Source organism: Streptopelia decaocto (assembly GCF_964273445.1).
Source record: "Streptopelia decaocto genome assembly, chromosome: 5".
NCBI classification, from domain to species: domain Eukaryota; kingdom Metazoa; phylum Chordata; class Aves; order Columbiformes; family Columbidae; genus Streptopelia; species Streptopelia decaocto.
In genome coordinates this window covers 40,157,714-40,175,943 of record NC_138659.1, presented here as the reverse complement: position 1 = coordinate 40,175,943, position 18,230 = coordinate 40,157,714, and the positions used below count along the sequence as shown (strand labels likewise).

Below are 18,230 nucleotides of genomic sequence, written 5' to 3'. Positions count from 1 at the left end.
GCAAGTGAAAGTCTCCAGTTATCTAAACTGCATTATTGTTGAACCAAGGCTTGATCAAAGTAAGCGAGGAGGAGCTCCAGTCTCCACAATTATCAATGGCTGAAACCTCTCGATGAGTTTTATGTAACTAAGGGAGCAGCTGGAAATGATAGCCTTTCCATAAACAAATAAGGAAAGAATTGCTGTAATTCAGCCTTACCGAAATTCATCCACCAGCTCACAAAGTAGTATGCCACCACAGAAAATTAATACAACACATAAAAAAGACACACTGAAACACTTTCCAACCAGGATCATCCCAAGCAGCTCAGCACTCTGGGTTAGATGCTGGAACAAACCGACTGGTTCGAGTTTTCCAGAAACGTTCCCTGTGAGGCTGCTGAGAACAGCTGTATCAGGTGTGCACCAAAAGTGTTGTGTCAAAAGCCGGGGTGGCTACAGGGATGCAATAAAAATCACCGCCAAAGGACAACTTATGCCCCAATCTATTTCAGGCAATCAGCGTCTCTGAAGCCATTTCTCTGGTGGCGTAGACAGCTCCCAGGAATCTGTGGCAGCTTTCCAGAATTTTAGATGATAATTAGCATGGTTTTGCAGTACAGTCTGTTCAGCAAATCCTCATCTTAATAAGCCCCAAAATGTGACTACTAATAACGTAAAGAGCCCGTGCCTGCAGCCCTTACACGTTCCTACTGACATTGACTTGAATTGGAACCCTTAAAAAATCAGTGGGAGTTAAATGTGTAGGACTCAGCCCTAATTAACGTGAATAGCATCTTCTCAAACTCAGTGCGCATCTGCTCTTGAGCTGGTTCAGACGCCCAGTTTCCCACTACATTAGAAACATGTTACTGCAAAGTCTGGCTTTTCATGCACCTGCTTCTGCTTTTGTCCTCTTTTGCACTCAGTTCCTAGAGAGGTTAAGCTTTTTTCTTTGCAAAATCAAGCTTCATAATTCAGCTGATCTGTCAGATGCTTCATTAAAAAATTAAACATTGCACCAAACTTCTAGTCCTTCAAGCGAACATGAGGCTGAGGCTTTAAATGGCACGTCAGCAGGTGCTATATGAGGCAAGATGTTCTCTCCACACTCCAAGCCTAACTCCAGCTACACTGTCCTGCTGTTGCAGAACACAGACTAACTGGAAATAAAGAAGGTTTTATGCCACCCAGAGATTTGGGACCTCGCTAGTGACTATTCTGTTCCCTAATTTAAGAATAATCCCAGTAGACAGCAACAATAAGAAAAGGAAGCATAGTAACTGTGTTTTCTTCCCCAAACAAGCGTCCACTGAAGGGCAAGAAAACCCAAGGCACAAGCTACAGAACAAGGAAAATCCTGCGCAGTCACTGCTGCGCTAGTACGGAGACACTAGAAGGGGGCAGGGTGAATTAAATCGGGGATCTATATCCTGCCTCCTGGGGTTGCTAAGTAATTTTTTTTCCAGATGAATCACACCTTCACACCATCCTTTTATTTGCCACTCTATTTGCATTGCAAAACATTTGACTTTCCTCTAGTATTAGGGAAACTGGATAGCAGAGGAAAGATCATTGTCTATCTAAATCACTGTTCTGCTCAAGCATTACATCAGCATATTATTTTAAATGTTAGACCCATCATTTTGGTTTAGCAGGTACAAAATGTCTACACCTACTCTTGACAGCACTGCAATATTTTTCTTAATTTCTTAGTTCCCACAACTTGCTACACCTACTCCTTGAATATCATCAGAGTGTGCCAGTAGAAATCTACTCAATTCACATTCAGATTTCACCCAAATGGAAATATATGAAGATTTGTACTGGACACACAGAAAAGAGTTTGCAAGGCTTTTTATAATTGACTTCTACTTATTCAATTTTAAACCAAAAAGCAAACTGTTACCACGGATTGCCACTGACTTTGATTTCCATGACACATGACCATTACAGACTCTGTAATTTAAGGTGTTTACCTGAACGCTTACTGATGCCAGGGCTAAGTTAAAAGGCAAAATTTTTAGCCTCCATCTCATTTCTTCATTTCAGCCTGCTGAGGTCAGTTGAAGTCTTTCCATTCACTGAGCTGGGTCAACATGTAGTCCTGCAAAACAATTAAATATAGGTAATGACCTTACTTTCATGTGCTTCCACTTCGGTTTTGACTGGATAAGGTGAAAATTAATCATCTGGACAACGACAGTGAGCTAAAGCCTAATGCTACCAAAGCAAAAGCAAGATAAAAGTTTGTAAGTCTCCATTTTACGTAGTTGAACAGTCTGAAGGAAGAGTCTTCTCTAAGTCAGTCATGGAGTCAGTTAAGTAAGATGTCATCCTAAAACATGTGGGTGCCTATATTAGCTTAGACAGAATCATCCTCACCTTTCTCTGATTTTTTCCAGGTACTGCATCTAAGGAGTGAAAAACAGCACAGCAATGTGGTCTTGAGGCTGTTCCCCTGCACTCCAGCATTGCTATGAAAGTCAATAACAACTGTCCCTTAGCAAGGCACGTTTCGAGGTGACAGCTGTGGGTCCAAATAACTGAGGCACAACAGCCCATGTCTGGTAGGACTAGTGAAAAAAAAAAACCACACTATTTCTTTGCATTTCACACACTTGCTCAATTGTTTTGATCCTGTCTCAGGGAGGACACTCAAAGGGGCATGGGTAGGAATCTGTAGTTTACTGCAAACTCACGCTTTGCCTTAAGAAATGTTTCTCATCAGTAAGCAATTAGTTTGTCTCCATAGTTTTCCCAGTTGCACTTAGGGATATAACCATCTGTAGCTCTGTACTTCTTCCTGCCTTGTCACAAAGTTATGATTTTTTTCCGCACTCTTCCTAGTCCTGAGTTGGGTACCAGCTGCATAAAGAGGCATTTGTCATATGGATCAGGCCAAGGAGACCGCCAAAACAAGGAGAATCAAGGCAAATGTTATTTCAGAAAAATAACACACTTAAAACCAAAGAATATATCATCACTATCAATACTGTTTTTCAAAAAGCAACATAATAACCATTTGTGGTTGGGACTCTATCAGAGGTTTTGGGCATCTGGTCCTTAATGAAAACATCACTTGCAGTTATTTCTTACAGAAACAGTCACCAAAAAGCTATTGAGCAGTTCAACCACTCAAGTGCTTAGATTAAAGAAATACATCCACAGGAAAAAAAAGTATTTAAATTTTTAGAACTGCCAGACAATTTTCCATTCTGAGCATCCCTAGTCCCTGTGTTTTCACCAGACTTCACCCTAAATCCAAACTCGGCGGTGGTTTTTTCTCCTGCCAGCAGTGACCAGAGGCAAGGCAGCGCTCCACGGCAGGGATGTGTGCCGTTTCTGTTTGGTTTGCTGTGTTTTATTTTCTGTGTGACATCTGGAGAGCGTGTTTCCCTCTCAGAGTGCAACACTGTGAAATAACTTGCCTCCAAGAAACCTCAAAAGACCCTTAATGCAAGAAAAAGCATTTGTCATGGCACAGCTGATTCTGGGACCCTGCTCTGGGACATAAGGCCGCTCCTGAGAATAAGCTCCGTGACGTATGTGCTTTTTATACAGGTGATGATTTTTTGTTGAATCACTCAAGTGTTGGGTCAAAACTGTCCATTCACATGTAAGAGAAACTGAAACATCTTTTTCCTAAGGTAGAAAGATCTCAGGAGACACGTTTGCTGCAAAGGACACTGTGCCCTGCGAATGCCCCACAGGCGGGGGACAGGCAGTGTTACCTTCTTCAAGCTCACTGCGGTTTCACTGCGGAAAGCAAGTCCAGCTTATTTTCTCCTGTTACTCCAGTTCCCCTTGAAGTCAAAGCACAGGGAGGGGGTGACATTGGGCTATGCCTATGTTCTCCTCAATGGGAGATGGAAACATTTCTTGCTAGTGATAGTATTTTTTGACTAATGGGATGACCCATTTTTACTCACCATTATGAAAAAAGCAGGGGTTGAGTAGCAAATATGAATAACTACATTTTACCTGAGGCTGGTTTGTCAGAGATTTCTATCATCCTTCCAACCATTTCACGACCTGTTAAATGAGCTGAAACAACACTCCATGTCGCTGTTCACATTTAAAATTATAAATAATGGTAACAATAAATAGCATCTCATGTTTTTACAGACAATTTCATCTGGAAGAATAAAAATTACTAGTTATGCCTGGATGCATGCATGGCTTACACACGCACATTTTTACTTGCTTATTTTAAAAAACCATTTGAGTTCTAGGAAGCTATTTCTAGCACTTGATTCTAACTGTGTGTTTGTACAGTATCATCAAAATGTAATCAGGCTGTTTAAAGAAAACCCAACAAACAGCAAGTAAATTTTTCATAACAGTTTCTTTAAGCAGCTAATGCAGACCCAGTGGGGAAGTTACCCAAGTCTGATTTGGGACACAGAGAATCTCACCTTCTTAAGATAATTCCCAAATATGTTTGTGCAAACAGTGTTTGTGCACAAAGGCCTGCAATACACAGTTTTAAACAACAATTTTTAATCTGCTTTCTCTTATTCTTTCCACATTCGGGAATATTTTCCCTGACCCATCCATCAACAATCTCTGCAACACTGAGTTATCTTACTTACATGTACATGCATTACATTTTGTGGGGGAAAACATACGCAAAAGCAAGCCATTACCTAACATGAAGATGGATTTTACTTCATTTATTTCATAGTGTGGACACTCACACAACAGTCTTAATTTTTAAAAAATACCCTCACTCTGCCATACAGTCTCTTCCAGACCTGTATTGACTTCCATCTTTAAAACAGCAGCCCAGGCGAGAGCTCTGAAAGGCACGAGCGGGCTGTTGCTCCTCAGCTGCCCTTTGTGTCACTCAGTCTCACCTGAGCTTAACATAGGAATTAGTCAGTCCAGAGATGGGATCGGTTTGGGCTGTGTTCCTGCTCCTTGTGGGAGGATCTGAGGCTACAAATTACATAAAGTTAACAGCCACCTGGGGGCAGAAAATTTGAGAAAAAGATGTAATGCACTATGTCACAATACTCTTTATTTTTCCTCTGGTGAAGACAAGTTCTTCCAGTGTCCAGGCTCATATGGAGTAGAAGTGTCCAGTCACACAGCCCTCAAGACCTACTGCCTGAAAGACAGAAGTGTATGTAAAGTCATCTCTTTTCAGGCATCTTTTTCCACATCAGCTGTTACTTATTTTTCGAATTATGTGTGCTTATGTTTTCATTGCAGATGTGGCAGTAGCAGGAGCACAATATTTCCCAAGTACTGTGCCTTTTACTTATTTAATTTTTCTAAGGATATGTATCTGTTAAAATTGGCTAAAGCATGGCAATGTCTATTTATTTGCTACCTGCATAAATCTTTAGACCTCAGCAGCTCATCCCACTTTTTAACCCTTGCGAATAGGAACTTGTCACCAGCTTCAGAGGCCTCTTTTGAAAAGCAGCTGCTTTGTGTGGAAAACCATTAGCTGAACCTGCCCACATGCTCATGGTCAGTGCCTTCAAAGTGGTAAATATTAGAGATGATCCACCACCTTGCGCTGAGTACTGTAGAATGAGCAATTGCAAATTCAGTATAACAACAAAAATAAAATTGTCCTTTGAAGGCCAATGAACTCATGCCTTATTTTTCACATTAGTTTTACATAGGCTGTTTGGCATAAAAGAGCAGATGTAAATAAAGGCCCATATCTGCTGAGAGCCAGCGCCTAATGCTCCCACAATAACAACCATTCAGACGAGACCAGGGCTGCATCAAGGGACAAATGACACTTTGCCATCACGCTGAAGGTGTGTGTGCCCAGGTGCCCTCTGTGTCCAACAAATTTCTGTCACTGATACATGCAGCCTGCTGCGGAAGAGGCAAAGGACTTTCTAAACGGCTGTGCAGCCACGTCGCTTTTCTTGCTTAGTTTTAGCTGTTGCTTGACTGTGACATGAATCACAGAATCACAGAATGTCAGGGATTGGAAGGGACCTCAAAAGCTCATCCAGTCCAATCCCCCGCCGGAGCAGGAACACCCAGATGAGGTTACACAGGAAGGTGTCCAGGCGGGTTTGAATGTCTGCAGAGAAGGAGACTCCACAACCCCCCTGGGCAGCCTGGTCCAGGCTCTGTCACCCTCACTGAGAAGAAGTTTCTTCTCATATTTAAGTGGAACCTCCTGTGTTCCAGTTTGTACCCATTACCCCTTGTCCTATCATTGGTTGTCACCAAGAAGAGCCTGGCTCCATCCTTGTGACACTCACCCTTCATATATCTGTAAACATTAATGAGGCCACCCCTCAGTCTCCTCTTCTCCAAGCTAAAGAGACACAGCTCCCTCAGCCTTTCCTCATAAGGGAGATGCTCCACTCCCTTCATTATCTTTGTTGCCCTGCACTGGACTCTCTCCAGCAGTTCCCTGTCCTTCTGGAACTGAGGGGCCCAGAACTGCACACAATACTCCAGATCTCCTCATCCAAATCATTGATGAATATATTGAATAATATACGCCCCAGTACTGACCCCTGAGGCACTGCACTAGATACAGGCCTCCAACCAGACTCCGCCCCATTGACCACGACTCTCTGGCTTCTTCCCTTCAGCCAGTTCGCAGTCCACCTCACTACCCGATCATCTAGACCGCACTCCCTCAGTTTAGTGAATACTGAACTTTGCCAGCAAAGCTAAAACACCAGAGAGAACCAGGCTTTTTCCTCTTGCTAGCACTTAGGAACTAATAAGTGCTCTGTACTTTCCTTTTAAATCCACCCCTTTATCATATATTGTGTCCTCCTTCTCTTCATCACATAGGAAGCCCGTTAGTTTTGAGTCCCTCTCCAGCTTCTTTGAAAGTCCCATTAATTCTCCCCATTCAGTGTCCTGGCCGGTTGCAGGAACCTTCAGCCTGTCAGTCATTCTCCCAGGAGAGCAACAGTTGATCCCTCAGACCTTTACACATAATGCAAACTAGAAAATGAACTGCTCATATGAATACCAGAAAAGAGGAGAGAGGAGAGAGCATGAAGGAATGGAAGAAAATTGTCCCTAAACATTCAGTAAAATCAATATACTTTCAGATACACAGGTCTGAACTGTCTTTTGTGTTTCTATGTGATACTTGGTGTCTGTCCTGGCAGGACCAGGTGGAGGTTTTGCCTGTTTGGTTCAGTGTTGGTTGTTGGCTTGTTTTGTTTTCACATTTTGTTGATTTAGGCTATACTTCAAAGACAGATTCCTGACAACTCTGATGTGAGTTGCTATCACGTGGCCCTTAGTGGATCTTTTGTCCATTAGAGAGGTGAAACATGGTTTTGCCATACTTTGTCCCTCCTGCAGAAATGCCATTTTCTCTTCCTCAGCATGTTCTCTATCGCAAGGGTACTTCTTTGATACAGATGCAACATTCCCACCCGACAGGAGAATTCTCCACCCACAGCGCAGATATCAGGGATGGGGCAGAACATGGGAAGGTGAAGCACAGCCCCAACATCTTCCCACAGGCTCAGGACAGCTCTCCCACCTGCTTGGAAATGGTAGAGGCTGAATTTTCCGGCACAGCTTAACACTGTTCTTTTTATGTCTCTGCTTATGTAAATTAAAAGCTTCTAAAACCCCAGCACATAGGATTAGGCACCAAAGCAAGCTAATTAGTTATAGATGGAATTCTCAGTCCTTTTATGACCTTTTTGGGTGTTTTTTTCAGCTGGGAAATCAGTGTGATTTATTTCACACGTAATTCCTCAAACGTGGAAGGCATGTGGTATGAACTTCTAAAAGTGATATTCCTTACCAGCCGGTGTACGTTGCAGAAAGAACGCTATGAGAATGAAATAGCTTGAAATTCTGCTTTGATGGCATGCTTTGTACTTTCCTTTGGAGAAAATGTCTATATTTTAATAAGTCCCAATGAGGGAAAGGCTTTGCTGTAGGGAGAAACCTTTTTTTAAAGATATCCTGACTTTTTTTTTTTTTTTTTTTCTGTATTTTAGTCTCTTTCTTTTTGTGTGAGGCAGCTTCTTCCAGAAACGAATGAGCCCCTTTCTGCAGCAGATTGCCCCTCATTTCAGAAAAGCTCCAGGAACAGCAATTGCTGTACACCTCTCTGCTCTGTTCTGTCTTCTTTTGCTGCATAGATCTGGCAGCTAAGCCCACAGTTAATACCCGAGCTGGAACTGACTTGCTGCACAGAGCTGGCTTAAGCAAGGCCAGTTTGTTGCAGCCATATAAAACATCCTGTCCCAGCTGGAGAGCCGTGCTAGGTTTGTCCCTCACCACCGACAGTGATGTCCTGACTGTTTAACTGCTCTTACTTGTCCGCAAGTACCAGGCCTGAAGTTTCCAGTGCCATTGCCAGAGGTGCTGCTACACTGTGGAAGATTTCAAAAGGAGCAGAAGTGAGACAGCTTTGTCAAAAGGCTTCGCCTCATTCTCATGTACATTACAACCTACAGCTTAGACTTTCATCCCCTGAGGAAAAGGTGTTGGAAACTTGGCATGTTCCTGTCCACAAGGGCTTACTCCACAGTTACATTGCCCTGGGACCTCTGCTCTGCTCTGCCTGCATCAGGATCAGACATGGGAATGGACACCCCAACAAGGCAAGTAACTTGCAAAAAATAAGAACAGAGACAGGAATGGGCTCCAAGCCTGGCATGGCTTATCTGTAGTTTGCCAGCTGTAGCTTTGAAGATCATATAACTTTTCCCCTTCAAAATGTGCACAGTAAAGAGCAGCCCAGTTGAAAGGGAAATTCCCTGCCCCCCAACTTTTCCTCTGTTGAGAGGTGTTATATATATATAAATTTTTTTAAATCCTCCTAACAAACTGAAGCAACTTATTTTGAGGAGAAATCAAGACGGCTGAAGCAGAGGCCAGACCACTGCTGATGCTCCTCCCTACCTCACTTGCCTCCTGTCTTTTGGAAAATATGCCCACAGACATCTCATACCTGAAAACTCTGACCAGGTATGGGCTAAACAGTGCAAATCAACCCATAAAAGAACACTTTGTTCTCTTTTTTACCCATAAGATCATGCAACAGTATGGGTAGAGAAGGGGAAAGCTAAATAACTGGAATCAGCTCCAGCCAGGGGGTTGCCTATGGGAACACTAATGAGTCTGAAGAGTCTGCAGAAAGGCTGGAAGCCAACTGCAAACTCTGCAGGATAAGCTGCTGCAAGACCAAGAGCACTCTCCCAGCACGCTGCCTCTTACTGCTGCGACAAGAAAACTCCTCTGAAAACACAGACTTGATTTTTTTTATTTTATTTCCAAAGATGGTAGATTGACATTCAGTGACCAGATGTAAGCACCCCATGAAGAGAAGGCAACAACTGACCAGGACCAAATAACCTCCCAAACCCAATATGTAGAGTCATGTCGTCCTCCTTCCCATTCACTCTCTTTGCAAGCAGAGTCCAGCCCAGTCAGTAGCTAGAAATGCATCACAGAAAGTCTCTTTCCTACTAGGTGGGTATGAATGCCCATGGCAATAAAATTAACTTTATTGTATGTTTGATGTATCCTGAATATATCTGCATGCAAAGCTAATATGAATGTCGAATGCACCACTACTGTAAAAGTCTATAAAATACTTCTTTCAAGTTGCCACGGTCTTTCCTTAGATTTTACTACTTGTTTGTTACTTCCTTTCAATAAACAGAGTGAGGAGACAGTGAATATTAAATGCAGGTAAATTTCAGCAACCCAGATTATCACTTATAGTTCGTGCTCAGAGTGCTCAGACACCAAGACAAACACGGCACTTCCCAGCACACAAATGGAGCTGACCAGACACCCCCATTTCGGGCAGAGCTCTTACAGAATGAGGGGACTGTGCTGCTTGCCAGAGCCAAGCTCACACTCCCATCTGTAGGCAGTGGTAATGGCTGTGCAGCTGTGTGCATCTATCTTAGAATACTCATATAGAGTTTAGTAAAACTTCCCTAACAGAAACTGTGCAGATTCACATCTCCTATAAACCAGCCAGATCCCACAATGAAGACCTGGGTGGGGAGCGCAGGCGTGAAGGGGAGAGACAAAAATTCCTGAAACCCCTTTACAAAGCAAGCCAATAAACAAATGAGGGAAAACAGAGGCTGGTGGATGCAGCCAAAGTGATTGTAGTGAATCCAGTTTGACACCACATGAAAAAGACCCCCACGAACATGTCAGCATCATGAGCCTGAAGGGGAAAGTGGCTGCATGTAAAACCAAAACAGACATACCTATTTTCCTTGACTGTGATGAGAAAAAAAAACAAACCCAGAAGATGAACAACTAGGACAACTCTTGAAAAGCAAATTGATTTTATAAAACTCCCTTTTCTAGCCACCTTCAGTAAAGTGGAATTATCAGCCAAACAAAATTTACTTCACTTTTGAAATATGATTTTTAAGCTTGTAGGAACCCTCAAAATAGGAAGAGGTCAGATAATCATTTTCCACCCAAAATCAGCAACTACGGGACCCAGTGTGGCAGATACAGATCATTACCTGAAAAGGTCTGAATACTCTGAATATTCCCACCTTCCTTGCAGCATCAGGCAGGTTGGTACATGCTGGTTTCATTTAAATAACTTTGGTCCTTCTGCAAATCTTATTGCAAAGTATTTAAAGAGATCTTGAGAGATGCACACAAATAAACTGGATAATGCCTCCCCAGCACTTGGCAGAATTTCAGAGATGAGTCATACATTCTGGCTGTGTAAATTTGGGCTTTGTGTAAGTGATCGTGTTAGATTCTACCCACTCCAGATTTAAATCACAGGGGATGAAGCTCAGACATGCAATGCTTGATGTACATCCTCCACTGTAAAATGCACCCTTGCTGATATATCAAAGGGAGACTGTTCTTCTCCGAATGTTGAGAGAATGACTGAACCACACGTTCAAATGGGAGCAGCAGGAGGAGATACCTGAAGAGATCCCAAACCAGCAAAACAAGTATTTAGAGTGCAAGTAAACCCTGAGAAATCGGGAAAGAAGAACTGTTGGGGCTAGATGGTTGCTGGATTTGAGATCTGAACAAAACCACACAGCTTAGGCTGCAGATCAACAGGCTCCTTCAAAGCCACCTACATTTTCCTGTTCCCGAGACCATGAGGGCTCTTGTTACCATCAGCTGGAAGTGGCGAGTGGGTGCCAGCTCTTTTAAATGTGGATGGAGCCTCAGGTAGCATCCCAGCACGCTGAGTTTACCTCACACCATTTGTCTGTGTCTTTGAGCATCAGCATCGATTACATTCCCCTGACGTGGAGAAGGTAGGGGGGCAATGGGCACAACAGAGAGAGATAACAGAGAACAACAGCAAAGAAAATGTGGACAAAAACAGGGTCATGCCCACACACCTGCACCTGCCAATGTTGGTGTCCTCCCAAGAAGGAGTCAGGATCCCCCAATTTGGAGGCAAGCTCAGTTCAAAACTATTCCTTCCTGACCTCCTCCTGTTTTTTGGTGCTGCTTGATGACAAAAGAAGGACAAATCACTGCATTTGGACAAGGCGATGCAGGACAACTAACTCATGCAAAACGTTGCATCCTGGATGGTAGCCCATGCACTTCAGAGATGAGATGAAGCTCTGAAATGCAATTTGGGTAACTTCCTTTGATGTGCCATCTGGTGAATCATTTACTGGGAATATCCTGTGCACATCAAAGGCATCTATCAATGCCTGTGGATTTTCTCAGTGTTTAGGACTCTGTCTGTCTATTGCACTCAAGGAACAGATATATCAGTAGAGAACTAAACTTTACCGCAGTGCTTTCTCCCACAGTAATTAAAAAAATCTGCAGTATGTTACCACTACGGCCTCAAGCATCAGATTTTAGAAGAGCAGTATTTCACCATTACCTCCAAAAAGCTGCTACTCAACAACCAGCCTTGTTCTTGTGTCCAAATATTTGTAAAAATAGACACACATCTGTGGTATTTAAAAAAAAACTTAGAAGCACATTCCCATACTGAGGGGGCCCATAGGCAGCAACATCCACTCCTCATACTCAAAATTTAAATCCTGTTAGCACCTGACTCCCCATCCCTAAATCCTGAGGCTAAATTAGGGTCATATTTAAATATATATATTTCTGGCTACTAAATATATTAAAAAACAAACGAACAAACAAAACAACCACACACCAGAAGCCAAGGCCAGGTTATACCTATTTGCACGTGTCAGCCTTGTCTGGCTGCTTAAAGTTTTGCCTTATCCTTCAGCATCCCCAGCACACGCCCCACAGGGCTCGCTGCTTTAAAAAAAAAGCCATAAGACCGCCCAACGACCCCGCAACACCGCGGCCCGCATGGGCAGCAGGCGGCTGCCCGGGAGAGGAGCAGCCCCAGCTCCCTCTCCGGCCCCGCTTGCCGCCGGTGCCGCCCCGCAGCCCCGCCCCGCTCCGCCCCGCCCCGCCCCGCGGCGGCCGGGCGGCGAGAGCGTGTGGCGGCGGCGCCGCGCTCGGCCTGATTTACGGCTGTGCTGCAAACGGCTCCCCCGCCGCACCGCCACCGGGCACCACCACCAGCAACAAGTCGGGTGAGTGCGGCGACCTTGCGGCCGGCGGAGGCGCGCGCCGAGCCGGGGCCCTGCCCCGCCCCGCTCCGCCCCGCCCCGGAGAGGCCCGGGAGGCGGCGGCTGCGGCGAGCGGAGCCGCGTCGCGTCGCCGGGGCCCTGCGGCTGGCCGTGCCGGCGGGTGCCTCGCCCGGGCGCCGGGCGGAGGTGGCGCGATACCCCTGAAAAAAGGCACCGGGAAAGTTTCCCAAGTTTCCCGGCGGGGCTGCCCTGGGCGGGCGTGACCGCGGGCTCTTTTCTCCCACGCAGGGCCCGGCGAGGAATGCACGGGGCGGCCCGGGAGGAAGGCAGGCAGCCCTGGCAGGAGCCGCTCGGCAGCGTCAGCCTCTGCCTCCCCTTCCGCTGCCCGCGATGCGGCGACCACAGCCGGTTCCGCAGCCTGGCGTCCCTGCGGGCGCACCTGGAGTACAGCCACAGCTACGAGGAGAGGAGCCTGCTGGGCAGGAGCAGCCTGTTCTCCCCGCTGAAAGACGCGGAGCTCATCTCCCCGCCGGAGCCCGCCGGCCAGGGCAGCCCGGGGAGCCCCGGCGGTGCCGCGCAGCAAAAAGGCTCCTACCTGAATTTCTGCGATGCCTCCTGCGAGAAGCGCGGGCAGGCTCTGGAGGTGGAAGCCGAGCGGCCTGTCTCCTACGTTGCAAACTATGTGTCGGCCGAGTCCCCCAGCGAGCAGATCTCCAAACCCGGCCTCCCGGGCACTGACTCCAAAGCCTCCTTCGAGGCGCACGTCAGGGAAAAGTTTAACAGGATGGTGGAGGCCGTGGACAAAACAATCGAGAAGCGAATCGACAAGCTTACCAAAGAGCTGGCCCAGAAGACGGCGGAGCTGCTGGAGGTGCGGGCGGCTTTCGTGCAGCTGTCCCAGAAGAAGCAGGAGGTGCAGCGGCGGGAGCGGGCCCTGAGCAGGCAGGTGGACGTGGCGGTGGAGATGATCGCCGCCTTGAAGCAGCGGCTCAGCGAGTCCGAGGAGGAGCTTCACCGCAAAGAGGAGTGAGTGGGGAGGCAAGAGCCGTGGCTTTGCGCGGGCTGGCCCACACCTGTGCGAGCAAAAGATGTGAGGGGAGGAGAGGGGGGGACAGTTTGGTTACTTGCTGGTTATAAAAGGGCCTGTCACTCACCAGCTTCTGATCACTGTATTTCTAGAGTTGTAGCCCATGTGACTGTGGCCCCAGCAAGGCAGGTGGCTCTCATGCATGGTTCCCCAGTGACCAACTGCTACACTCTCAAATATCTGTGTTGTGTCACTGGTTTCACAGAGTAGGGTCAAGTAGAAGCTATCATTGGTGTGTAATCTGATTTACACTGACAACTCTAATCCACAATCGTTTTAAGAAGAGATGGGTGGGTAAGTGCTGGAGGAGGTGTGTAAGAATACCAAATAGCACCTTTTTCCTAAAGTCATCCCAGCACGGTCAGCCTGTGGAGTGGGATGGTCTCCTGTGCAGCGGTTAAACTGTACTGGAAACGGTGATGAAAAGACCATATCCAAGTAGGTGTTTCAGATGGACACAGAACCCTGAAACTGGAGTCACTTATATGGGAAGCAGATGCCAGAGTCATTCTGACTAACCTAGGCCATCTAAAAATATGTTTGTGATGCATCCATTAAATATGTAGTGCTAGCTGATATATTATTTATACGTGAACTACTTAGTTTATTCAGCACTTGCTGAAACCTTTAGGGTTTTTGGAGCAGCACAACTTTATTTAGAGGAATGCACATGAAGGGCCTTGGTTATCGAGTGCCTCTAAACCAATTCATCGGCTTACAAAGGGAAGAAGAGAAGCGCTAGTTGCCATGACGCTGATCTTGGAAGAAATGAGAAAGGTGGTGTAGGAGTTCAGTGTAGGAAGTTTAGAGGGCTTTCATCATTTCTTCCTGTAGTCTAAGTACTGGAAAGAAAATATGATGATGGCTCCTATATCAGTAGGAGTTATCTGATGAAGTAGTGCTATAGATTTCTCAGGAAGGGGAACAGCAAAGGTTGTGGGATTTGAGCCCCTGTGGTCTGTATCTTCCATGAAGGGATATGCAACAGAATTGATTCCTGAAATATCAGGTGATCCTCATGGAAGAGAAAACTGAAGGACTCAAGATGAAGCTAAAGATAATAGTGGAACTGAGATTTGAAAGTATGCTGGAAGGAGGCTGTGAAGATAACTTACAGTTTGAAGCAGTTTTGGTATTCCCATCTTGCCAAGCTTCCCTTATGGGTTCTTTCTCAGTGTGATTCATCCTATGCGCTACAGAAAAGTATGTTAGCGAGGAAGGGATTGCTCTGTGGAGGTCCTTCCTCCCTCTACAGTCTAAGGGGGGACCTCAGGTGAACAGCCATCTTAGGCTAGATGCTGAACTTCAGATATCCAAAGTTAAGTGGTATGAATCTTACCCCAAACTAAACACAGAATGTGCTTATAAGACTGAAGCCTTGAGATCCACAGGAAAAACGTGACTGTCAGGAGAAAGCAGAAACCATTCAGTTGAGCAAAACCAGAGTTCTGCAGTGCAGCAGAAGAGCTCATGGAAAAAGAGGAAGGGTTATCTGAGTAGAAAAAATGGGTATGAGATGGGGAGAATTGCAAAGGAAACTCATCTGTGAAAAGAACAAGGCAGCAAAAGTTGCAGTTTTTAACTACCTTAGGAAAAGGCATGAGGAAGAGGCTGCTTGCCCCCTTGGCAGACTGCTTACTAGCAGCAGTGGCAGGCTGTGGCTCTGAGAAAAGACCGAATACAGAATGAGAGGAAAAGTGGGCAATTACTGTCCTTCGCACTAGGAAATTGCCAGACTTGGGAAAGGGGCAGGAGCTCAGAAGATTGCTGTTATAATTCTAGCCATCTCCAAAGGAGAAGGGTGAATGCATAAGCAGATGAGGAGGCAGCTCCTAAGTCAGTGTTACAGGGAAAACTGAAGGTTATTTGACTGGTAAGAGACACTAAAGAGAAGAGGCAGTTGCACAAAGGACTTCACCTGAGTACCCAGCAAATTGCTCTTGTAGGATTAGCACCAGCTTGCTTCAGCTTTCAATAGAAAAGATAGAAAAACCTTGGGAGCAAAAGTAGCAATAGGAATGAATGAATAGATACCACGCAATGGTTAATTTCTAATGTGTTGATTTCTAAAGGTAAATGAGCCTAATCCTTGCTAGTGGGAGGGATGAAAGAATATCAGCCCAAAGTACTGAGGGGAAGAGGGGGGAGTCATTGTATGTTCTTACATGTGCCCGTGCCTGGCCCCAGAGCGTTGGCTCAGCAGGCACTATGAAGGTCCTCTGGGGAGGCTGGGAGGGCAGACAGGGTGTAAAAATAGGTAAAGTCCACTTAGAAACACTGAAAATATGTAATTTTTTTCTTGTTCAGATGATTCCTGTGTTCCCCATTTTGGGGATAACAAGGAATAGTGCCATAGAAAAATGCACTGTACAGCTTCCCAATTAAAAGGTCATTGTATGATTAGCAAATTGAGAAGGAAGGTAGGTATAAACAATGTTCTGTAAAAGTAGGACTACTACTTCTAAGGGCGGCTTTTTGGATTTGAATGTCTAAAAGTGCCTGGGACACTTACTTTGTGCCAGTAGCAGGGAGGCCCTGGATGGCAGAGGGGAGAAGAATGGATGCTCGTGACTCTGGTAACAACAGCATCACTTGTCTGGTTTTCTCATGGGCTGTTGGTAAATTCTGAGACCTGTCTACATATTCACTCCTTTGTGTGTTCAAAAACTTCATTTGGAGTGCTGAGAAGCCTTTCTCCTTCAAAAAAGGAGGATCTCAACTTTGGCTTTGATTTCTGGAAGAAGTCCAGATGATTAGAAAGCCAAACAAGACTGCTTAATGGAAATTGCAGAAGCAGGAGTTCTCACTGCAGATTGTGGAAAATCAAAGGCAGCCCTTGGGGACTGCTTTGATACTTGCTGACCTTCAGAAATAAATGCTTTCATCAGTTTCTTTGGGTTTTTTTTTTTCCATAAGCAGTCTTGTGAATATGGATAGTTTTCCCAAAAGTAGCGTTGATATTGAGCAACTGTAGCTGAACATTTGTTCCTCAGAAAAATAAAACACCTAATTATCATCCTATTTCTAAGAAAGTAAAAGAAACCCATCTTTCTTTGGTCTCTGAATGATTGCCCCCTCTACCAGAGATCATGGAATGGGGTGCATGGGAAAAAAAGTAAGGGTTTGTAATAAATATGCATTTCTAGATGTCAAAGGGACTGAAGTATGACTTCTAGAGATCAGTCTGAGGGTTAAAACAAACAAAAAACCCAAACAAACAAAAAACCACACACAACCCCAAACACAACAAAACTCCAAACCAACAAACTGTCTGAAAGAGGAAAAAAAATCTAGTCCAAGTCTTAGATAAGGTCACAAAAACTATTATTTGGAGGCTCTGTAGAGAAGCTGACTACTTTTATGGGGATCCCTTCAAGTAATTATTGAAAAATAACAATGTTCTGATAAAGAAGGTACAGGTGTTTATACTGGGCCCATACTGGAGTGTACTCCGTATACAACTACTCTGTCAGTTTCTTACATGAGTGGACAATCACTGTTGGAGATAAAACAGCCCCATAATACTGAATTTAATAGTCTAGTTTATTTTCATCTTTACAAATTGTGTCCATATAATCCAGGGACCTGTCTGGGCTATTAGGCTAGACCTGCATCTACCTGTAAGAATGAAAGAATGAATGAAATATAGAAGAGGATGCAATTGCAGGTTTAACCATCACTCCTGACCTACAAATTTGCTATGGAAAAAAGAGGAAGTTGGTATTTAACAAATTTCTTTTACAGAAGGGTGTATGAGAAGTTGACAGAAAAAAAAATGAACCAACAAAAACAAAACAAAAAACCAGGACAATTGCACTTTGGATAATGGTTCTGATTTTGGATCCAGTTGTGAAGGCAAACAGGAAAGCTAAAGGAAAGGAAAAATGTGCATTAGCAAGAATAATTTGGTTAGGAAGCCCCAAGAAGACTTGGGGAGGAGAGATCTAAATTCTTTGTTTAAGCACCTGGGTTTCTGGAAGGAGGAGATGGAGTTCTTCTAGGCCTGAGGCCTAGCAAAGCCTCAGCAAAAGCCCAGCGTGGCAAAGACAGACATCACACTGCTGTGACTCTGGCAGGAGACCTGAGGTCACTTCAGCTTGATGGAATTTCATTCCTGCTTCCCTGTTCTACCTGCAAAAGCCCCTGGATGTCGTGAGCCTCTGCTTGGACCAAGCACGTGAGATAGACACATAAAAACTGCAATCCACCAAGTGGCCACATTGTCAGGCGCTGGCTTCTCTGGTGTATTCTCAAAAGCAAGCAGCAAGGCTGTGGACTTCACAACTCCATAGCGAGTAAATTCTTCTCAGAGTTACATTGTCGTTGCTAATCAAAGTACTAATTTCAAATGACAGCACAAGGAGGTTTTACTGTTTACTCCCTTATTCTGTGTTGGTTTAGGCAACTAGCAGGCACAAAGAGTTTGTAGGGTCAGCAGGGTTACTTCTTTAGACTTGTCAGTTGATTTGTTTGTTTGTTTTAAATAAAACCTATAGCAGTCCAACAAAGGCAGTGATAAGGCAAAGATGTCTCTTTAGTTAAATTTTATTCCTGCTCCCTTACCAAAATGGCTGTGCTAACATGCACACAGGTACATGCTCTTACACTAGTGGGATGCCCTTGCGGAGATGAGATTTGGTGAGGAACAAGAGAGGTGGAGA

General features: G+C 44.9%; 1 protein-coding gene across 2 annotated transcripts in view; it reads left to right on the top strand.

Annotated features, from left to right (window-relative positions):
* Positions 1 to 18,230, top strand: part of ZNF365 (zinc finger protein 365) — a 41,110-nt gene that overhangs the window by 9,679 nt on the left and 13,201 nt on the right. Inside the window, exons 1-2 of one of the 2 annotated variants that reach the window (XM_082053124.1) lie at positions 12,356 to 12,485; positions 12,771 to 13,508. In XM_082053124.1, the coding sequence (XP_081909250.1) occupies positions 12,784 to 13,508 (725 nt within the window). In that variant the 5' untranslated portion in view covers positions 12,356 to 12,485; positions 12,771 to 12,783. Of the gene's footprint in view, positions 1 to 12,355; positions 12,486 to 12,770; positions 13,509 to 18,230 lie in introns of those variants that run through there. The other variant, XM_082053125.1, reaches the window with a different exon arrangement.